This window comes from Mchenga conophoros, linkage group LG8, assembly GCF_057382185.1.
Source record: "Mchenga conophoros isolate Kocher_MC1m ecotype Shallow Benthic linkage group LG8, M_conophoros_male_GT1.1, whole genome shotgun sequence".
Lineage (NCBI taxonomy): Eukaryota > Metazoa > Chordata > Actinopteri > Cichliformes > Cichlidae > Mchenga > Mchenga conophoros.
Genome location: NC_140533.1, coordinates 23615580 through 23639706, shown reverse-complemented (window position 1 = coordinate 23639706; position 24127 = coordinate 23615580). Strand labels below are relative to the sequence as shown.

The window sequence follows — 24127 nt, the reverse complement described above, 5'->3', positions numbered from 1 at the left end:
CAGCAAACCTGTGTCAGATGGAACTGTATCTGACACATTAGTGTCCATTTATACTTGCATTTCATAAAATATCAAGTTCTTGCACATTATCCTGTGCATTCATATCTATTTCAAAAATGCAGGGCTTTCACCTTAATACATTAAAACACACTTTTTTCTCTCAGTTAGAAAGGAGTCTAGGTTTCACTAGGAACAATGAACAACCAAAAGATTCCAGGTAAAATAAAAACATCTGGCTTTTGTACTTGTTATGCATAACGCAACCATGAGAGATTTTAATTTTTGCTGTCAGCCAGAGTGATTGCGTTCCATTATTGATGGCTATTCAGATAATAAGTGAACAATCTTACAAAACAAAAAAACAAAAATAAACCACGATAAATTGCATGCATCATTCTGCAAACAATTTGTCTTCTTTGTACACTGGACAAAGCAAAAACTTCTGTATTTATCTGAAGAGTTAGTTGGGACTGAAGCACTAGTCTATCAGAGAGTAATTGGAACAGCTTGGGCTGTAAAGAAAGTCTCTACTTAGCTCAGTTTCTCTGTTAAAGCCCAAGCCAATGAAGCACTCTGCCAATTCCCCTCATGGTGGCAATCCAGCTTTATTGATCCCATCATTCCTACTTTTATTAAGGCTGTTCATGTATTCTATGTCCAACTAAATCTCGACAAAAAAGAGGATTTTGCTCATGCAACATACACGAATCTTCGTGATTTGTCTTTTTTGGGTTGATATAAAAGCCACTTGGTTTTTTGAAAAACAGCTATGAAAAATATGTGTGGATACAACACTTTTCTTTTTTTTATTCAACTAACTCCCACTGCTTCTTACTCAGAAGAGGTCGTGGATGCCTTGCAAAAGCTTGGTTTTCCATTAAATGAAGAATTATTAAAATGAAGCGTGTCTCGCCACATTTTCGGTCCTTAACACAAAACACTAGGCTGCTGTCAAACTAAAGATGGTCTCAAGGGCCCAGACACCATGCTGAAATATTACCCCTTAAAGCACAGTCCTACACTGCTGGGTTTCTCTCTATAAAATGCTTCAATATGACTCAAGAACTCAAGAACTTTTTATACACATGGAAACAAGGGCCTGAACAAAGAAAACGGCCAGACAATCTATGGTGAGTGTGGTTTATTTCAAAGGCTTTGCTTTATGTGTCTGTGCGAATGTGTTTATCACAGAGAACAACAGCTTAAGAAAGCAGCCGACTCTCTGGAATTTTTGCAGTTAGGCAGGAATCTGTTAATATTGTTCAAAGTAAGAAATTGGTAACAAAAGGGGACCCATTGGGCTGGCAGATGCTAAACAGTTTTGGGCAAACTTTCAAATAATGAGTTCATCACACCATATGTGTAAGTAATCTCTTAGGTTTCAGACTGTTGCAAACTAAATTCCAGTTACATTAGATATTGGTTCCGCATGATGTCATTGTGAGGGGATATCCTTAATATGAGTGAGGGTCAGTCATTCTTTTTTAATGTCAATCATGTAAAGCTACTCTAGTAGAGTTCAATTTTAAAAAATAAGGAGGGAGAAATGAGCACTTTAACATTTACATACATTTGAAAAATGAATCCTTCTCTATTCGTAAAGAGTTGAGCAACTGCTCCAAGCAATATCGCTCCACTTTGTTTTTGCCAGATTTCTGTTATCTTCCTCGGATTTTATTTTTGGCTGGTCTTTTCTACCCAGCCAGAGTGGGCTTGATGATCTCATGTAAGCTTAAAGGTCTATGCATAACCCAGCCAAACTCAGACTCTTGATTGTTCTCACCCCCAAGTAATCTGCATTAGCGACTGAGTCCCACTGTAGCACTCCAGTCTGACTAAGACTCAAGGTTGAAATGTGTCACTGTGACCAGAATTAAAAGAAATAAGAAGCCTATAATTATATGCAAACAATTATATGCAAACAAACCAGCAACTGCAAGAATCCAAAGAACTTCAACTTCAACCTTATATTCATAAATGAATCATCAATTATTCATTTCTGAACACCTACAGAAGAGTGTTCACAAATACTTTTAATGAGAGGATGATGCATTTTCAAGTAGACGTCTCCATATGTGACGCCTCTGTAGTGACTAGTGTACTTGATGTGTTTGCTTGTCCATGTGTATCAGAATGGGTGGGTTGTTGAGGAGTATATTTGAGTCAAAAGTTGTGCTGATTTCTTATAAAGAGTTTCCACGTGCATTCATCAGTTCATGTGCAATTACAGCATGTTTGTGAGTGGGAAAACACACGCCCACTCATCAAACACCCATACACATCCCCAACTATTAACATCAGCTGAAAGGGTGCTCTGCCACCTGCCTTTATTTTCAAGACATCCAAGGGCTATTATTGCCTCAACTTCGCAGTCAGCGAGATCATAAATGTCTCTCAATTATAAAACCATTCAAGGGCAATTAATCTGAGTATAAAGAGAAAGGCAGATGAAACGGGAGAAGAAGGGGAAAGAGTACAAAGGTGGGGCAAAGGGTAACAAAGACAAGAGGGTAATTGGGAGGGAGCAAAGCCAAGGAAGTAATGTGTTTGTAGTGTAAGGCACTACTTAAGGCATTAAACATTTCCCTTTTGGTGGTGTAAAGCATTTCCTTTTCACATAGTTCCAAATGAAGCTGTTGTTGCTAATGCTACTGAGCTGGGCTTTTCCTTCATACTCATTCAATGAGAGAAGCATTTAACAGTGTTGGTTCATGGCATGCAGTTTTAATTGCAGCTTTCAATATTGACGAAACCTTTCTTGCTTTAAAAAAAATTTAAGCAAAGCTGTTCAAGACAAACTGGAAAACACGGAAAGATTTAATGCGATTCTACAAAGTTGCAGTCGAATCTTTTTTCACTGACCTCATTGAAAAACATCCTCATAATCCTTGTAAAACCGCTGCTACACACACGCTGGGTTTTAGTAAGACTTTGCCAAGCAAGACTTCCTCAGATTTTGTTAACAAAGTGTCAAACATTCACAGGCAGATCACCCATCCAACTCAAGATGTAACAGCTGAGTTGAAAGCCTGTGTCTCTCTTGAGTCTTTTGATTCGGTTTCCACTGAAACTCTCACTGAGACTGTGATTTAAATGAAGCCCTCTTTTTTCCTGTTGGCATACTACTCAAAAGATTTCTAACATAAGTATATGATTCTTTTCTCCCACTTATGTGGAAAATCATTTAAAATGTTACTGCCCGTAACTCCTTCAGCAAGCAATTGTTCAACTACACCTTAACAACACACCTGTAGAGTTCATCAAAGGTATAGAGCACTATATTAACCCAGTTTAACTATAAGCTTCTGGAATAGCATTTCTCTTTGAAGAACTCAGTCCAACCTCTGCTACAGTTGATGACTCTGACGATATTTGGGCTGACTGGGACCCAATGAATGTAAAAACAAAGAATTACCAGTTTGTTCGTTTTTACCTGATTTTTGTTTCTAAGAAAAATGAGAGCCACATATGAGGATATTCGTTTAACATTTCGATAGAACAGTAGCAGTATAATGTCCTCGTAAGTAGATATCAGGCCTTTATAGAGCAAAACTGAGTATTTTGGTCTAAATAACCCAAAATGTGATGTCCACATTTTGGACGCCAGGTCCTGGGAGGTTAAGGCAAAAAACAGCTTGTAGAATTCTATTGGCATTAAAATTCAATATTTGGTGTGATCACCTTTATTTCTCAACATAGCCTAAAGTTGGGAAGTTAGGCAGGCTTTCTTATAATTTCTCTATGTGGTCTTTAAGAATTGTTTTTCAGGCTTCTTGAAGGAATTTTTAAAGCTCTTCTTTGGATCTTGACTGTCTTTTGATTAATTCTCTATCAAGATGATCCCACACTGTTTCAGTATTATTTTTATAATCTTATGTCAGGTCTTTGACTTTCAGGTATTGTTAATCTGCTGCAGAGAGTTCTTTTAGGCTTGCCACTTCTTTCGTTTTCCACTAGCGTCCTGAGTTTCTTAAGGACACACTACATAGTTTGCTGAGATATGATACATTTTTTGGCATAAAATAGCATTCTTGCACTCAGAACATTATTTTCAAAGAGTTACTACCCAGTCAAACTGTTTTCTTTGGCATTTTTCATATATTCAACTAAGGAAATTGGAACAAATGGGTTTGTGCACAAGGCCCTTCTTTAAAATTGGTCTTGCCTAAGTTATCTGTAATGAGTAGACACCAGACTGGCTCATCCCTTGCATTAGGGGCCTTTTTTTATGCTTCGCAGGTCAGTGTGGATTAAAAAACATCCATTGCTCTGAAAATGAAATTTTACAAGGACTTGAGTGAACATGAGTGAAAAAGCAGCCAATGTTCAAACAAAGACTTTGAAATACCATTAGAAAGCTTGGAGAACAACAACTCAAGAACACCTTAACAAGTAAGACTGGCTCCTTGGAAGCAAGATATAAAGAAATGAGATGTGAAAAAGTACTCGTGTCCAGTACCTTCATTTTTCCACACAGTGTAGGACATTATGGCAATTTCTTCATCCAACTCTCGCCCTATGACAGCTGGGATAGGCTCCAGCGCCCCCCGCGACCCTGAAAGGGATAAGCGGAAGCGTATGGATGGATGGATATTAGTAATACACTAGTCCCACATTGCATTACGTAGGTGGAAAATCCTCACTGGGACATTAGCTTATTTAAGTTCTTTAAAAATATTACAGTAAGCTCTGTGGTGACCATATGAACATGGCATGCTAGCCAGGGCTCACATACTTGTTCATTTAGTTTGTATGGTTTGGTTGTACATTTGTGAAATAACTCTAAAAATAAAAGTTTCATTTTTAAAGAAATTGTAGAAATGCAAAACTTTGACACAAGCCCACTAACTCTTGGTGAGTGCACTCAAGAATAAAAGCTACATATCCCAAGAAATGTCTTTGTATCCTGGTAAAGAAATAAAAAGAATTTTAGCTGAATGCACGCTAAAATGAAAAAAAGTGTGCTGCCACTCGTCTAAAAAATAAAATACAGTGAGTAAATGTGATGAATAAAATGAGTGAGCCATAAAAAGTACAGCTACACACAAACAAATACAAATGACGCAGTAATAAGAAGCCTACTGCCAAAGGCCAGAACCAAAGCATTCTAATTAAACAGCATGTATACAGAGGAACCTTGACAAAGCAAGAGAGCAGAAAATACTCATGAAAAGAAAGACGGGGTTAGGAATGAACACAGTGTGCATTCTTGAACACCACAAACAAAGAACTATAAAAGCACATTCCTCGTGTCCTTTTGTGTACGTCTGTGGTTGTTTCTGCACATCTGTGTTTGGCTGTCCATGCTACGGTAAGTGCTGCTTCTGGAAGATGTCTACTTTACTATTCTGCACTGGGAAGAGGAAATAAAACTGAATTCTGCTTTCCTCCTAATTGAGTGAGAGTACAGTTAGCAAATTAAAACAATTACATCTGCGGGCCAGTGGCCACTGGACCGTGAACTGCACAACAACAATATGGAAGCAGATTTCAGCAAGAAGGAACAGCCTCATTAATACATACTGAGGGAGTGGGGGGTGCAGTGTAATCAAGTTGGAGCTTATTCAGCTGAAAACATCTAAGATTTTGCCAAAGATATGCAGCTACAGCTGGGTAGCGTATAGGCAGAGAGACCTAGATTAGCTGTGATTGAGTGTGTGCGTCTGTGTCTCGGTGTGTGTATGTGGGAGTGAATGCATGTGTGTCTCTTTGTGCCTGCGTGTCTCTGTATGTGCTCTCCTGAGCACAAATATACGCCAAATCAATTCAAATTAGGTCATCTCTTCACTCAGTCTAATGTTCCATAAAAGATGTAAGGGGCCCCATCCGTATCGCTGTCTGTTTCTGACATTACTTATCTCTAGGTGTCTTCTGCAGTCTCTCAGGCAATACAGGCCATTTCTACGGCAAACTTAATGGACTGTTACATAAGCCACCTAAAGCCTGTCCTGCCATTCGTGACACTAAGTGTGAGAAGTGACTATAAGAGGGAAATTTTAAGGAAAAATGCCGGAGGAAATTACAAGCCTTAAAAGGGTTCTAATCTAGAATCCTCCTGTGATGGGCCAGGGCTGTCGACTCCCAGCGAATGGGTCAGATCTAACTGGCTTCTTGATATGAAAAAAATTGCACAAGTAGGTAATGAATGAGTGGCTGGTATAGCTGCCATACTAGAGAGAAGACAGCAGTGGAAGAGATAAGTAAAGCATGTGGGAAAAGAGCACTTTTGTGTCACTCTCCTGAAAGTGTGCTGAACTACGACATCAGAAAAGACAACAGAAGAAAAAAAACGAACGTAGCAAGAAATGTAAACATTAAAAATACAGTTATGACACTGACGCAGTGCAGAAACAGAAGTGGGTGGAAAAATGTTCCAGGTGACACCAAGTATGGTCGGTTCAAACACTGGTCACCCAGTTCTTCATAGAAGTGGGCTAAGGGTTTAAGTTCTGTGCTGGTTAAGTCCATATCACTCCAAACCACTCAGCCTCTCCTGCAAGCTTTGCAGAACTTCCAAAGTGATAGAACCGAAGTTGAACGCTCTATTCTTCCCTCATTCTTTTGTCCCATCTTCCCCTCAATGCCATACTGCAGAATCCCAGTGTGTAGACTGCACATACATCTAAACCTCAAAGACTAGTAAGGTGGTAGGTTAAAATAATGCTCCACTGGGAAGGATTGAGTCTGCAGTGTGAGGTACCTGTCATCTCGAAGTTTAAAACATCAAACACAGATGTCAAAATCTGTGTTTAAAAAAAAAAAAATCTCAGTAAAAAGACTAAGGTGGTGACAGTATGCCTGTAAAATAACAGTAAAAAAAAATTATGTTTGGGTGAATATGAAAGAAAATATGGCAGCTTAATTTAGAAGTATAAACACCCACGCAGTATAGATCAGTACTACTAAAAGATTACTGTATTTCTCAGCACTTAATGAGAAATCTCTCATTAGAGTAGGTGAAATACTCAAGTACAGTATATAAGGCGTTCACACAGCTTGCACTAATGAAACACAACTTAATGAATAGCTTTTTGTGACAAATGTGGCTAAACCAAAGAGAGTTGGTTTTAAATATCACCGTACTTTGAGAAATACAGACCACTGTGTGCCAAGGTTTTTATATTCATTTTCACTGAATGTTATCCCTAAAGTACAACAAGGTTGCCAAAGTAACCACCACCCATACCCTCAGCATACTTCCCCCCACACATACACACAAAAAAGGTGTGCGAACAATTGATTTGCACAGTCTCTTTTGTTGCACCTGTCATCCCACTAGATGAAACTCAGTATTAAAACACCTTTCTGGTGAAGCATACAATATTCTGCTGGCAAACCTTGGCTTCTGGCATTCATCTGTACGCTACTTTGACACGTAGGATTGTTGAAGACCGAAACAATATTAAGCAGCTTCTTTTGATGTAGTGGCAGTTTTTATTTGGAGCCCAGATGGAACTAAAAGTGAAAAGTCTTTACACTTTACACTTCTGATTTTTACCATTTGTTTCAAAATTTTATAGACAGGCAAAAAAGAAATTACATGCATTTAAAAGTCTACATGAGCTTTCCTTACAAGGACCCACAACTGGCTCTATGTACTGTAGCTCCAGTTTCTACTTGCCATCGGTATAGTTTTACAGTTCACAGTTTAAACAAAGTTAATAATAATAAAGTACACTGTGAACACCCCTATAACAGTAGCAGAAATAACACGCTCAATGCAGGCATTAGTGACTTATCAAACCTTACATTTATCTAGAGGTTAAAAACTCCCATACTTATTTTTTCTGTGATCATCTGTACGTCAAATGATTTCCCAGAAACACAATATTCTAAACACTCTTTAGTGTTAGTCTCAACAAATGTTGAGTCCGCTGGTTTGGAACAAAGTACCCAGCAGTCCAAAACATATCTTTGTTTGGTTTATTTGAAGGAGATTTGTTGACTAAGAACTCAGAGCAGTAATGGCCTCACACCTGGAAGCTGCCCAGCTCGACAATCTGCTGGCTGTCTGATCTATCGGCTGCTGAGCAGCTCCACTGAAGCAGTTGGGGGTTAAGTACCTTGCTCAAGGGTAACTTGGGGGGTCATGAGGGCCAGTACTTTTTTGCCCACAAGTCACCAGTCTGCTCAAGTCAGAACAGAACTGATCCATAAATCCATATTTTAGCCTTAGCGTGTGCCTATAATGTATTTCTACAGGAAATGTCACTTTAACTGCCTGTAAAACGCAAAGACGGAGGAGAAAAAGGGCCCATGGTTGAGGATAATGGAAAATTTGTGCTCCGTCTATTTATTATTTTCAGGGAGATTTTCTGTGTGTACAATGTGTCTGTGTGTTTGTGTGGATGGTTATGAAGCGTGTTTAATTAAATTTCACACACTGCGAAGTGTCAGATTGAGAAGAGCCCCCCACCCCCACACACACGCGTACCCCCTCATGTGCATAGACACACACATACAACCATGGTGATGGTAGTGGGATGCAGATGAGATATGATTTGAGTGGGTGGAAGTAAACACTAATAAGTGAATGGCTTGTTTTTTAATTGGCAGTCTGGAGTGAAACAGTTTCAAGTAGGCCAGTGGTACAACTTATAGATGTGAGGACTCACACACATTTAAAATACTGTGCAAACTTGCTAAAAGAAAGAAGTTCAGACCTGATGAATCTTTGCACCGTTGCACAGATGGTCAATCTTCTACAGCATAGTCACAGAAGATGAATAGACCTAATGCTTGGAGGGACAGAAAGGCTGAGGCTGATGTATTGATGGACAGTAAAAACAGAAAGAGTGGAGAGAGGTCACTGTTTCTGACACCTGCTGTATACACAAGGGTGCTCAGATGAAACTATCCAAAACCACCCGAGTCCACCTGAAGCGCGCGTTCTCACACATACATGAATGCAAAGGGGTGAATCTCCATACACAGAATTGACCAAAGAGTCATTTCTGGTTATGGCTAAAGCTTGTGTGACAGTCTGTGATATCACTCTGTCACACTACAGTGCTCACATTTGATAGTGAGGAGCAACAAAAAGGCTTTTCTGGTTATGTCCCTTCCCTCTGGTTGGAAGAATTATAAGCAAACCTTATAAAGTTGGTTAATATTTCATTTTAACTTGACTCATTCACTTCAATTTTTAATTAGAAAAACACTTGAAATTACATACTGGTTGAGATTTATGTGTAAATCAAGGCACCACCAGGAAAAACTTTATTTCATTTCATTTATATTTATAGCATTTTCATTGTTTTTTTATTTTTATTTTCAAGAACTTCATTTTCTTGAGCGTATACGAATGCAAAATGCATTTTAATGAATGTCACGATAAGTTTAGGCTTTTAATGATTTCTTTGAGCTGTTCCTTTTGCAGGGTGGAATTATTTATTAATGCAAACAGCTATACATATGTATTTACAAATATAAACATACACTCAGATCTTTTAATAAATGGTTCCACGGGTTCTTCAATGTCTTTTAACTTGATAAGGCCAAGGCCTTCCTGTTAGTTGTCACAGTTAACTACAACTGACATTCTCTCTTAACCAGCATTAAAATATTTTGTTTAACAACATTAACTGGATTCGTCAATACTCAGGACAATGGGAAAAACCAGAACTCAGAGAAGATCTAAGAAGGAGAATTGGAGATTTATACAAGTTGAAAAGGTTATTTCTCAACAACTGCAGATTTCAACATCAACAGTTCTCATAACTGTACATAAGTGCAAGTTACTCTAATGTGTCACCACACTTTGCCAAGGTCTGGAAGAAGGTCTGTCATCCTCAGATGAGAGGAAATTGGTTAGGATGTGGAAATTGCTGGAACGCCAATGTCCCCGTCCACGGTGAAGTTTTACTTTGCCATGGACCGAAAAGACTGACTGCAAATTGCAACTGTCCACGTGGACAAGCTGAATGCCTTATGGAGGAACGTTTTATGGTTAGACAAGCCAAAAACTGAGCTATTTGGCACAATTACAAGGTATGTGAAACTTTGTAAAAGTGACACAATTGGGTCAGGACAATTATCCCAAACACATTTTGAAATGGATAAAGCAGACTAACATGGTCAAAATGGTCTACCAAAGCCCTGACCTCATTTCTTTTGAAGGTTTGTTGACTACACTTAAAGGTTGGATCTGTACCAGAGATCTAATCAATGTAAATCAGTTCTACAAATTTTGCCAAGAAGAGTGGTCAAATATCCAGCTGCAAAAAACAAATGACAAGGTGCTCAGTGCAGAATATACTAAAAAAAACTTAATTAGTGAGAAATCTGAATGTTGGATTATGACAGGCTGTTTTTAGCTTCCAAGTTTTAAAAAATAAAAATGAATTTCTGGATAATTTCTGTCCCCTGTGTGGTATTCTTTATTTGAGTGTCTCTTGCCAATGGCAATATTTGAAATTACTATACATCAAGGTAGTTTAAATGAACAAAATGAGAAAAAAAAAGGGTTAGCAGTGAATTTTCCCTGGTAGTGAATTTATCCCAAACCTCTCTGTCCAGTCGCAATGATATGCACCCTTCACAGTAGCATCGCACATTAAGAGTAACTGTCATTAACATATCAGCAGTGGCGTCGTTAGGCCTATTTTAGGGGTGCTGAAGCCTCCCTAAAATATTCTTAAGCCCCCCTAAATAATTTGGTGGGTTTTTTTTATTTATTTATTATTATTTTTTTTTTAACTTATTCGATTTTTTTTTTACAGAACTTGCAGACAAATTCAATATAAAGATGCAGGAATATGAGTTTAAAGAAATAATAATATAAACCTGTCGCTATTCACACAAATATGATCATAACTCGGTTGGTCCCTTTCGCTTTACATTGTTAAGGTAGCGTCAGTGCTTCGTTATCCAATCCCTTCCAGTTGTTCACAGGGGACATCCACATGACTGAAAATCCAGTCCTCGTTTTCACTGCTACTTTACACTCCGCTCGTATACACCTGCAGAAACACTAGCGTGCATGTGGCAAACGGCAAGAAATCATGGATATACGCAAGTTTTTCAAGAAAGTAAGTCTTCATCACTGGCTGGTAGTAACAATTAGTTAGCTCCAGCTAACAGCGGAGTCCCATGTAAATAACGAACCAGGTGCTCCCCATTTTGTAAATAAAAACCTGGCTAGCGCACTAAGTTAAATTGTTAGCATAATGTTAATTTCTGTCACTCGTTTTAGCTCTGAAAAATCCAGCTGAGCTCATTCAGGTATGGTTATCATCAGTGGAAATAATAATAATCACTCCATCCCCATTAACCTGTAGGAGTCAGGGCAGAGGAGCACAGAGAGGCAGAGGGGAGAGACGTCTGCTGGAGAGGTGAGTCAAAGGATGGAGTCATTTGTGATGGAGACAGTCTGATTAGAATTTTATGGGACTCAATATGGATATGAAATATGAAACATTTCAGTCACGGTACAACATATAAGACCTGTTTAACTTGAGCTTTTATTTAGGAGAGTCAAGGTTAGAAAGTGGAGAGAGCAAAGAGAGAGATATGTATATAAGTCAAATTAGCCTGACTCACATATTTTTGAGGGTTCTATTTTAATATTACTTCAATTCAAGTAATTTAGTAATATTTTTCAGGGCTTTAAATTGCAACCATTTTAGTCACATGCGTGCTCAAAATATAATGTTTGTAACTTCAAAATATTTGGGAGCAACAAATTACTGTGGAGCGGGAGCAGAAGTCATGATATTAGCAATTTACATTACAATTCAGTATGTTTTAATGTATCTTGAAGGGTGAGGCAGAAGGAGTGGCTGAGGGAGAAAAAGGTCAACAGGCAAGTTCAAGTGTTGTTACATGGAAAAGCTACCAGGGAACTAGCAAACAGGGAAACGTTGCACAGATGATAGCAACTGCAAATGTGAGTGAGATAGTCGAAAGAAGAGAGTATCTCAGACGAATTGTTGCAGTCACCTCTATGTTAGGGAGACAGGGACTCCCTTTTCGTGGTCATGATGAAGGTGAAGACAGCCCAAACAGAGGGAATTTTCTTGCATGCATGGAGCTTTTGAAGGAGTTTGATCCTTTTCTTCAAAAACATAATCCCCCATCAAATGCACAGTATATCTCACCAACATCCCAGAATGACATGATTGACTGTTGTGCCCAGGAAGTTACTAGTGTCATTGTATCTGAAATGACAAAGTCTAAAGTCTATTCCATCATGGTGGATGAGGCAAGGGATAAAAAGGCAGAGCAGTTAGCTGTTTGTGTCAGGTACGTGTCAGAGGGGGCAGTGAAGGAGCGTTTCCTTGCACTTGCAGAGATAAAATCATTTGATGCCCAGTCCATTGCAAATGAGATTCAGCAGCAGATCCAAAACTATGGTCTTGCAGAGCTTAAGTGTGTAGCACAAACATATGATGGTGCAGCCATTATGAGTGGCTCCACTGGAGGTGTACAAGCACATTTTAGAAGGCTCCATCCTGAGGCTATCTATGTGCATTGTTATGCTCATCAACTCAACCTGGTTTTGTGCAATACTTGCAAGGCTGTCCCAGAGGCTGTGGAGCTTTTCAGCTTGTTGGAGTGTGTGTATTCTTTCTTCAGCACCTCCCTAGTCAATCATCATAAGTTCATGGAGACTCAGGCAAAGCTTGGATTGACAAAAACTGAGCTTGTGCAACTTTCAAACACTCGCTGGGCATGTCAGTTGCGATCAATCAGTGCAGTTCTTGAGACATTGCCTGCCATTTTGGAGTGCCTATCTGCAATTGGATCCCCCATAGCTGTTGGTCTCAGAGCAAAGCTCTACAAGTTCTCAGCAGTCTATGCACTACTGATGTTTCAGTCGATTCTGTCTGTAACCGAAGGACTCCACAAATTCCTGCAGAAAGAGACTTTAGACCTGGCAGAAGCTTTTATCTGCAAACAAGCTGTGTGTGACACACTTAAGGGCAAACACTCAGATGCATTTGCTACAGAGCTGTATGAGAAAACCAAGGCCCTGTGTAACACCCACAGTATCCCTGAACCAGGTGCCAAGACAAGGCACAAACAGAGGAAAATGGAGGATTTTGTCCTGGAGGCAACTGTGGGTTCACGCACTGAATTGAACAACTCAGACACATTGAAAAGAGAGTTACTTTTCCCTTGTGTGGATCGGATGGTTGGCGAGCTTGATCAAAGATTTTGCAGTGTAGATGCAGGGCTGCTAAAAGGCGTCCAGGCATGCAGTCCTAAATCTGAGAACTTCTTGAGTGAACCACACTTGAATGAACTTGCAAAGCACTACAGACTTGACCTGAAAAAAGAGGAGGTTCTGGTGGCCAGAAACTTTCTTACCCGGAAAACAGAGGCTGGATGTCCACCCAAAAATATGTTGTCTGTGTACAACCTCCTTGATTCAGACATGTTTCCCTCTCTGAAGGCAACCATCCAAGTTGCCCTAACAGTGCCTGTCAGCAGCTGCTCGTGCGAACGGTCCTTTAGTGCACTGCGTCGGCTGCACTCCTGGCTGCGTCAAACAATGGGTCAGAAAAGACTTCACAGTCTTGCAGTCATTGAAAAAGACACGCTTCAGCATCTGAGTCACAACAGAGTGATTGACCGATTTGCCACTCTTAAAAACAGACGTCATTCTTTGATGCTTCCACCCACCAAGTAACTGGTGATTGCAGCCAGAAAAATGTACTTTTTTATTTTCAGTTTTTTTCTTGTTATTGATGCAGCAAACACATTTCCTCTGTTTTTTTGTTGTACTGTATTATAAAGCAGACTGAAATAAAACAATAGATCTATTGGTGGCCTAGGATGTTTAATCTGTCCAAAAAAGTAGGAAAACAATTTCTCAGTCTTTGTTTTCTGTTTGTGAAATTTTGTGCTCATTCACTACGTTCGTTCATGTCGTGTGCATCTCTTGGGGGCTAAGCCCCCCCTGTCCTTAAAACCTAGTGACACCCCTGCATATCAGGATCCATTTTGTCACCACATGAGGTGATTTGTGAGTTAAATAAAAACTGTTCATTTATTATGACTGCACAACCCATTAATTAAAAAAAATATATGGGAAACTCGTGATTTTTTGTTTTTTGTTTTATACCATTTGGGACAGATCATTTCAGGTAGGTAACAGCAGAACAGCGTCAAAGCAGACTGCTACTGTTAATACCATATGGGCCAGTGGTGGGAATATGCAGCAAAGTGTACGTCTGCTGAGACGTACACAATCCCTCAGCTGGTTTGCATGAGTTTTTCCTTGTGTATAGCAGGGAGATGCAGAGAGGTGGAGTGTGGTGTTATTGCGCAGACAACTACGCACACCAGAGACCCCCCAAAGGCCCTACAATGCAGGTACTGTACTGTAAGTAAATAATCAGGATCCCCTTGTGTGTGCAATTGAGATAGTGTCTGTGTTTGTATATTCCTTCTTGGTGTCACTGTGAAGTCTCCAGAGTAGCCCGTGTTTGTGTAGAGATTGTGTATTTGTATATTTGTCAGGGAGAGGGAGAAAGAGAAAATGTGTGTCGACAAGTGTGCTGCCTCATACATGTTTGATTGGAGGATTTGGTCTTTTCTCCATAAACAAGGCTCCTTCAGTCTGAGCAGGGCAGCCCATTTGAGCATTCATAGGTAAGCCAGCAAAATCGACTGATCAAAATTCATACTGCATACACAGTGGCCAGTGACTCTCCTCTCCTTTCTTTTTTTTCTTTTCTTTCCCTTCTGCAGTTTAATTCACTTTAACTCATTTCAAGCCAGCTCAATTGTTTTATTGCCAGCTCCTTTTCCTTCGCTCTCCTCCTCTCTGTTGTTTTGTTCTTTTGTCATCTTTTATCCTCTTCTCTTCACTCATCTCCTCTATTCTGCTCTCCTCTCTTTAACACGCTTCCACTCAAGTCTTTTCAATCCAATTCTTTTCATTCTCCACTTCTATTTTCCCTTCCATCTTCTTTTTTCCCCTCTCTTCTGCTAGTGTTATATTCCCCTCCTCTCTTCTCCTCCTCTGTGCCCCTCTCCCCTGTGATTCCTTTCGTCTTCTGCCACACATGTAATATTAAAGAAATGTACACACACTGGGCTAAAACAGACCTCGCTTAGACAAGCATGAAATAAGCAATTCTGAATACAAAACAATAATCCACAGGAAAATCTGCAGGCACCTCAGACGTTCTATTGCTGCCTGCTAAATGACCAGCCCCAACAATTCTCATCGCCAGCAACCCTCTCCAGTCTGCTTAATTCTTATTTTCTTTTTTTCCCCACTTTATATGACTGTTACACAGAGTCATATAAAAAGCAGACAGCAGGAGTTGGGATGTCAGTGAAAGGAGCTCCTTAGTTGACTTCCCTTAAATGAAGTGACACTTTCAACTTGGGTGTCTTGTAAGTGCGAGCGGCTTAATGTCAGACAATGTTGTCTGTAACTGGGAGGGATATGCTGGGGAGGAGAAGAAAGACCAGACATCTACTGTCATTTAGTCACAAGGAGGAGACATGAGAAAGAAGTAATTAGTGAGAAGTGGTTTAAGAAATGGAAGCAAGGGAGAAGAAAAATACCAGTGGGAAATAGAAAAAGATAGACTCTAAGAAGAAGACATGAGAAGTGAATAGAAGGATGAGAAAGGAATGAAACTGCAGGCAAAGGGGTGGAGAAAATGACATAAAAGGAATAAGTGGGGGGGAAATAGTTCAAAGAAAATCCTCGTTTATTACAACTCAGGTCCCATTTTAGAAAATTTACCTATCAGTTACCGGAACAGTATACTTGCTCATGTAATTGCTGAGGTGTGGAAACGATAAAATTGTTGCTTAGTACGATTAGAGACCGATTAGAGAAAAGTGACACTGAACACAGGAAGGCTGTATTATATTGTTTTTGGAGAGTTTCCCCCATTAAACACTGTCCCTACTGAGAGCAACATAGGTGTCTGGCTTTTTACGCTGGTCGTGGGATCTGCTACTTCTAAAAATTAGAGTCAGAACTACCATTGTGAAAGAAATAAAAACAAGATAAAAGGAAACAGAAATAGGAAAAGGAGAAAAATTATTGCAACAAGGACATTAAGAGGCGCCCAACCCTTCAGGTGGCAGTGAGGTGAAGTGTGAGTGATGCAAAGACCTGATGTGTGGTTCCTCTTGAGTGCACTAGGGCAGGCAGGGGTCCTGTCCCAGTGGCTAGTAATATGGCAGCTCGATGTTGTTTTCACTTTGAGAGATGAAGCTCAACTGCACTGACATACAGTAACAGCACTTTGCAACTGGATGTGTGTGTCGTGTGTGCGTGCCACGCAAGCATACCTGCTAGTCAGAGCTAAGGGGAAGCCCTGTCATGCCTTTCCCCATTGTTAGCATATGGCTGTGCGCTAAGTGAGTTGTCTTTTGCCTTATTAAATATTCACAATTACAAACAGAGTGAAACCCTCACCCTGGTTGGAATTCATGTTTAATTGATGTCTCTCTCTCTCTACTTCTCGCCCTGTTCTGTTTCTGTTTTAAGTTCATCTTGTCTTACACTTGAGGGGCCTAATTCAATAAATGTTAAACTACTGTCATCGCTAAGTTTAAGCTTAGGTATGTAATCAGAGGACTGCTAACTTTTTTTAAACAAAGAAGAAGAAGATTGTCTTTAGTTCAGGAGTATAAAAGGTTATGAGGAAAGAACTCAGGTGATGTCACGTGAGCGTGATATTAGAACGGGGGTAAAAAAATTAGAAACCGTAAAGAGAAAACCTTCATAGGTTGAGCAAAATAAAAAAAAATCTACATTGATGATTGATTATATGACCTTAAATATATAAAATGCTATTTTTGTGAGTCTTTCGAATCAACTGAATTCATAAAAAATACGCAGCGAGCAGTTTACCATTCTCCAATATTCGTTGTTTTTAAACATTTCGGCAAAAATTAGCTTTCAACTCAAAAGAAACACATAATCACACTTTAAAACGTCTGCTGATGGGAGTCAACCTTGTAAGCATTTAAGTATTTGATTAACAGATTTTCAAAAGTGCTGCTTCAACAGTACTTCACAGAGCGCAGAGTAACAGCTGCACCGCTACCGTTTATTGGGAAAACTTTTTTCCCCCGAAACTTTCTGAAAACAACCAGCTTCATCACAATCACTGAACAACTTGGTGCAGTCTGTGCCACAGATGCAGGGCATCTCCAAATAACAGCAGCATCAAATGATAAAGATGTATTTTTCAACTGGAATAAATATCGCTTTCACTCAATGCGCAGCTGGGTATTACTTGGTGGGAGACATGGTCTGTCCCTGCAGACGACTTATTATGTAGGCTCACAACGTGTTATCTCTGAATATGTTTCCAATGTGAATGTGGCAGCATTATTTAAACCTCCTGCTGTTTTACTGTCATGATGAATTCACCAGCACGAACTGTTCGCCTGTAACTTATCATTATGGACATACTGTCATCTAAAGCACCAGGGTCAACCTGGTCCTCTGTCAGAGCTAAATGATCCTCTACCTAGTAAGCTTTGTGCATATATCTTAAGCAGAAACTCAGAAGTTTTAGCGTCATTAAGAAGAATGCCTAGTTGTACGATAACATACTTTTGGAATACTGCAACAGATGTTATACCAAGATGATCATCTATTTTATCCTTCGCATCCATTCTCCTCCTCAGCTACCTCCCACTTGGATAAAAGCCCACGAAGCAGCCGTATGCAGTCCAATCAACTAGTCACAAACACATACACCCTCGCATACACATATACACAGGGGTACGCGGGTCACTGGAGCCCTTTCATGTGTCATGTTTTAAGAGAACAAAAGCCTAAATCCATACAGTGTCTCCCAGCTGTTTCATCATTTTCTCTGTTTGTGTCACTGTCTCTGTGATGAAAAGAAAAAACACAACTGACACATCACAATATACTTTGGTTGAGAGGCAGGTGGTTTCAATTCTATTACATAGTGTGACTCTGCCTTTTGTTTCGGCGTGATAACTAGGATGACAAGCGAACATCAAAGAACTGGTCTTAAGAGGCATTTTAAAGTTTAACGTAGGTGTCAAACAATTGTTAGAAAATGGTAGCCACAGCATACGAGGAGGAAAAGTTTTAGTAAAGTGTAAGTTAGGTAAGATAAGCGATTCACAATGTTGACTGCAAATGACCACTGAATGCATTACTTCTGCTTACTGAATAGAAACAGAAGAAATACAGTAATTCTGTTTTATCTCTCATGCAGTAATTCACTGGACTAATTCGCTACTGCTAAATTTTTCTAAAAATAACTTTATTATTTAAATATTACTCAGAGCAGCTAATTAGGTTTAAAAGTGGAACAAGGAAAACTGGAGGTGGGCTGGTTTTTGTTACTGGTCAACACTTTCCCTTCATAGAAACTGTATGTGTGTAATTACAGCAGCTGAATGGGAATGTAGCTGCTGTTATTACCTAAACATGCTGAAAGTGATTCAGTGGAAAGAATTCTGATTTAAATAGGGAAGGGCAACTAGTCTTTAAATTATGTTTGAAATTAATCAGACAGTGTATGCATATTTCATTTTTTTAAAATCTTTGTCCATTTTCAAAAAAATGTAAAATACTTGACAAACGACAGATAAAAAGTGGTGCATCATGCAAAAACAGCTCTAGAGCCCAACACTTTTTTTTACTTTCCATGGCTATTTAAATGTTAAACGTAGATTAATGTGTAAAAAAAGACTTAAATAATCTTCCTTTGACTATTTTCTATGATGTTTTTTAACTTGATGATGTCAGAAGGTGTCATTCTTTGAATTATTGTGGTTTACTTGTGCACATAGAAAAAGAGTAACATGTTCATAAATGGTAAAACTTGTAGCAAGATATCAGGTAGGTTTATAAGAAACCATCAATCGATCCCAGTCCACACATCGATGGAAAAGTCTCCAGCATAACTAAGGGGGCAGATTTCGCTGACTGAATGACTAACTGATTTGGGCCAAAACAGCATGTTGTTGATTTCCAGTTTATGCTTCAGAAACAGTTTGAAACCAAATTTTTCAAACACAGTTTTGGCAGAAAGGAGTTACAATAAGAACTGGAAATATTTGAAAGCCCAGTTATCTTGATTGCATCTATGCTTGGCTGTTTTTGTGCAGAGACAGGATTCTCCAGCTGTGTGACTGGCTAGTACATGTGCAGGGGATCAACCTTTGAAGAATTCTTCATTCCTAGTGAATTAAGAATAGTCTTTTGGTTTTTAATGCCCATTCCTAGAACAAGAAAAGCATCCTCTTAACAGCTGCCATTGTATAAGAGGACAAGCTAATTTTTTCTTCAAACTGTATATTGTACATGTCAAATTAACTTAGATGGAGTCTAGTTTATTTATAAGGCAAAATGTTACAAATCTGTGAATGGCAGTCTGCGCAGCATATAACATCCCATCTCCGTAGACCATTGAATTGAGAAAAGCCTTGTCATTCTTTTCTCATTTCATACAATTACATGACAACTACTCCCTCACTCCACCATACACACATATTGCCTTTGTGGGTATAGGCTACAGCTCGTAATCAGATTTCGGCATTAACAGGATTAGACCAGAGCAGAGGTTTTTCCCTGAGATAGGGAATGAAAACTGTCTATTATACCACAGACGAGAAAATGGCAAACACAGATATAAGATAGGAGAAGTGACATGCTCTATCGTATCAGATCACAGCAAATGATATCAAGCAATCAAAGATCAGAATAACACAACTTTCTTTTCTACGGCAACAAAAGAGGAAGATCCCAACTTGACATCAATATTGTGAAAAAAATAAACACCTTCAAAACAGGCTGTGTGTGTTCTGCAGATGTCTCCTATCATTTCAGATAGTCCTCGGTGCCTGAGGAGGTAAAACGAACCGTCTCCGGACATTCATTCAGGCATTGTGATGGACGGACACCCGCCGGATCAAGACCCCAAAGGAAAAAGTAATGTACAGACAGAAAGGAGAGGCTGTAAAATTTCTGTTTCCTGCAGGGCAAGGGGGTTATGAGGTAGTGTGGAAGGGTGCCAAATCAGATACCACCACATCAAAACAAGCCTTAGGGGTGATACGGGCAAGGAATGACATGGATTCTTTAGGAAAACAAAGGCAGTGTTATCCAGGCCCAGATACACAGACATTCAGACACACAGCACACACAATCATATTTTCATTATACATTGCAATCATGAAAAACTGGCACATGAGCAACCCTATCTCATTCTCTTTTCTTTTGTCTTTCCACACACAAAATCACCCACATACTCTGAGAAATGCCCAATGGTCTGCAGACATCAAATTTTCAACCCACCCTCACCACGCTTCAGTCAGAAATCACATTACCTCTGCCACCCCAATAAGCAGTAAGCACAATGTAGCAGCTACATCCACCTTGTCAAACCTCTGAGCACACCATTATGTTATTTCTCAGTGCAGTGTTATGCCTGCGAAAGCAAACAATAAAAAAAAAAAAGAAGCACCCATCCATCCAGAGAGAGGATAGGACATGGTTTCCGGTATTTCTTCTCATCTGGGACAGTAATGAGCTAGTTTAAAAGAATTGAAAAGGTGAGGCAGAAGTGCAGTCACAAGGGAATGAGAAGAGGAATAGACAGAATAAGTGTACGGTATTTAATCATTAGGGAAAGAAGATGGGCCCGCAGTGGTGGCAGCATTACAATTGGCAGCTTCAGTCATTCATTTAGAATGACATTCATTAGTCTGCCCTATAATCTGCCTCCTACATGTTGGATAGGATGAAGAGCAAGGCAGAGTACAGGCCCTATGAATCACAGGTGTGGACACTATCATACCTGGGCCTCCTCTTTGATTGGTCCCCAAACAAGAAACCTTATCAGGGTCTATGAGGCTGCTAAATAATGAGGCTGTCAGATCCTCCGCAGCACGGCTTTGTGCTTTGTCACATACATACAACTGATAGTATGTACAGGAGAAATGAATGAACAAAAATATCCACAATACAAAAGCACGATACGAAAAAAAATGGCATACCTGCGTTTCAAAACAGTAGCTCTTAGCTGATCCAAGGTTTCCAAGACAATACGGATACATCAACTAAGCTGGTCTAAGATAGTAATGTCACACGTCATGAGGTTGCACTATTCAACCACCACAGTGTCAATGTGACTCACATATGGCAATGAATGACTTGCAGTAGCCTGATTAGTTATGTGAGTGGACAGATAAGATAAATAACTGAGCACAGAAGTTACTTTAAATTTTTGCTTTATAGTTCTAGTCAACCGAGGGATGTTCTAGTTTATTCATGTGAAAACTATATTGGTGATAACACGTTTTTTTCCTCAATCACTAAGTGCCTCATCCTCATTCATTTGCTATCCTCTGTTATCTGTTAGTTGTTTTAATTCATTTATTAATTAATAGGTAAGTAGGGAGTTATCATCAGCCCTGTTTGCTGATGTTGTCTCTATTAATTTTGTTTTTCCCAAATTAGTTTAGACAGAAAGTTTGAATCCGATGGCCCATTGTGCAGTTCATGGTTCATGTACTTATTACTCTTTTATTTTTGCCACGACACTCATTTTCCTTATTTGTCTCATATCTTTCGAAGCAATTAGATATCCACTGTTAAACTGTAGCAGTGCTGCGGTATCTTATTTACTGTAACAAGCTGATGTACCTAAAATAATTAAAACAAATACATAAACAATACGTTTTAAAAAATCCAGATGTTACTCAGTATGCCACCACGCTTACAATCAATTTTCTGAAACCCTGCGGATTTACTAATGATTCATCAATCTTATTTTAATAATGTATTAAAACCAGTCCCAGATACATTTACATTTATATTAAAAAAAAAAACAGTTTGATAAGTCATCATCAAGCAAACTTATTAAAATATGCACTGCTTCTATCTTATTTATTATGTCGACCTCACAGGTTTCATAGCATTATAATTGAGGGTTTTAGCTATTTGCCTGGTAATTGGACAAAACAGGCAATATCATTTTGAGCTCTGGGAGTATGTAATGGAACCCTGTAATAGACTATCCAAGGTGTAGTCTTGCTCTTGAAGGAAAGGCTCCAGACCCCCACAACCCTGAACTGGACAAGCATTTACTAATAAGTGAATGAATGTTCTGATATTTCAAAGACTGACCAATAAAATGAATAAATATAAGGAGTTATCAGTATAACTGCAAAAATAATAGAATAAAACACACTCACACACACATGTGCTTCCACATGTGTGCTTTTTTCCCTTCCCTCATATCTCCATTGTTTTCCTATGTACTGAACACCCTCTATTTACCTTTGAAAAAGCTACCACCGAGACTAAAAACAAAGACTGAGGGAGCACCATGCAGACTCTCAAGCCAACTTGGCACAGCAACTCAATTTTCTATTATATTTTTTGGTCTTTAATTAGGGTTATTAGACTCTCTGTGGGTCTGTCCATTCTTCTCTCTCCATGTGAGGTGATTAAGTGGCCACTCACGAATGGCACACTGCTGAGACAAATGAAAAAAAGTGGAGAAGGGATGGTGGACAAGTGCTATTTGTTTTCTTGTGTTTGTTTTTGTCTGTGGCCTGTATGTACTCACAATTTAATGGCTTGTTTCCCTGACACGGTGCAGTATAAGAATGCGCAGTCACTCAGACCTAAACATGAAAAGAAGAGTTATTCACAAAATGCCACAAAGCAGTTTTGTCAATAACACAACACTCAAGGGAGGCAAACTACACTTTAATGCCCAGTGCCTTTCTAGCTAATTGGGCCAACACTTGGGTATCCTCCTAGGTTCCTTGGAGGATTGTAAATACCTGTGAATCTATAAGTCCAGTGGATCACCCCATATTTGTGTTTGTAGCCACAATAAAAACTATGTACTGTATTAGGGCTGCCACAAACGATTATTTTGTTAGTCGACTAGTCTTATTTTTGGGATTAGTCGACTAATCAGATCATGCATCCATTGAACGTAAAACGTACAGCTTATTGCACAAGCATTAATCTGATCTTATATAACTATAATTAGCTTAAAGCTTGAAGTGTTTAAGGTATGTGCTAACTAAAAATAAAGACAAGATGATAGTTTATTAAATTTTAATGACTTTTGCAGATTGTTTCGGTGGAGTTTAATAAACTCAGCTGTCTGCTCCTTGCTATCTAAAATATAACGGGACACCGGAGTATATTCTCGAGCATCTCACACTTCTGATAATCAGTTGTCTGCTTGACGTTTATTCAGCTGTGTAAAAACTATAACTTCAATCTCAGCCAAACCGATTTACTCAGGAACAAATAAAATACTGAAAAAAAGCCAAACAATAACATTTTTAAGTTATCTAAGTGACTTATATTACATGTTTATCCTGAGTAGCAAAAGACAGCGGTGGGTTTGAAAACGATTTGCCGGGAGTCCGGTGTTCTCACCGGCTCTAGTGAGCCTTGAACCCCGGCTCGCTATCAAGCTGGTGAGACGTCTGTTACCCACGTTTTGAAAATATGTGGTGTCTTGATAAACTGAGCAGATATTTGAATTTTACACAGCTGACATATTTTTAACATATTTTAACATATTCTCGCCAGAAAATATGTTAAACGTTTATTTTGTGACCCAGAAAGAATAATAAGAGTAATATTAACACTAACTAGCTGCCGCCATTGTTGACAACTGAGCAGGGCCAAGCTACGAATTCTGGGACACAGCTTCTTCTTCTTCGGGGTTTAAAGGCAGCTGGCATCCCTGTACATGCTGTGCTGCCATCTTCTGTTTCAGTCCGTTATTGCACTCTTAAATCCTACAACTTATTCCTGCGTCTTTTGTGATCTTACAAAGCTTTAAATGACGCGTCGACTATTAAATTAGTCGTCGACGTAATCGTGACTAGTTGACTAATCGTGGCAGCCCTATACTGTATAGAAAAGCTGTCTGGAAAAGGAGTCATAACTTTTTGTCTAGGGTGGCTGAGTTTAGGGAGTTTAACTTAAAAACAAATACAATGCAATTTGCCTGACTGGACTAGCAGATGCACTTGCTGCCGACATAAATTACTGAAAATCAGTAAGCTATGACTAAAAAAAAGAAAAAGAAAAAGAAAAAATAAATCAAAATAGGTCTGCATCTAGTCTCTAAGTCTCCCAAAATTGGTTTTAATCCTTTTATCAGATGATACCTGA

General features: G+C 39.1%; 2 protein-coding genes and 1 long non-coding RNA gene across 7 annotated transcripts in view; 2 read left to right on the top strand and 1 right to left on the bottom strand.

The window, feature by feature from the left end:
* sdk2b (sidekick cell adhesion molecule 2b) overlaps nt 1-24127 on the bottom strand; it is a 325205-nt gene that overhangs the window by 240575 nt on the left and 60503 nt on the right. For 4 of the 5 annotated variants that reach the window (XM_085285110.1, XM_085285113.1, XM_085285112.1 and 1 more), the window contains exon 2: nt 4460-4555. The exons of the other annotated variant lie outside the window; for it this stretch is intronic. In XM_085285110.1, the coding sequence (XP_085141236.1) occupies nt 4460-4555 (96 nt within the window). The remainder of the gene's footprint in view (nt 1-4459; nt 4556-24127) is intronic. 5 annotated transcript variants of the gene reach the window in all.
* On the top strand, nt 10382-14414 carry LOC146568805 (uncharacterized). Its single transcript, XR_014893652.1, has 3 exons — nt 10382-11030; nt 11280-11333; nt 14235-14414. It is a non-coding gene; the product is annotated as an uncharacterized LOC146568805 (long non-coding RNA).
* LOC146568806 (zinc finger MYM-type protein 1-like) lies at nt 11845-13937 on the top strand. The gene has a single exon (XM_085285109.1). It carries the CDS (start codon nt 11870-11872, stop codon nt 13631-13633), a length of 1764 nt encoding a protein of 587 aa, XP_085141235.1. The 5' UTR covers nt 11845-11869; the 3' UTR covers nt 13634-13937.

What these genes read in the sequence shown, in the direction of transcription:
- LOC146568806 (XM_085285109.1), top strand. Translation starts at nt 11,870, where the DNA reads ATGATAGCAACTGCAAATGTGAGTGAGATAGTCGAAAGAAGAGAGTAT.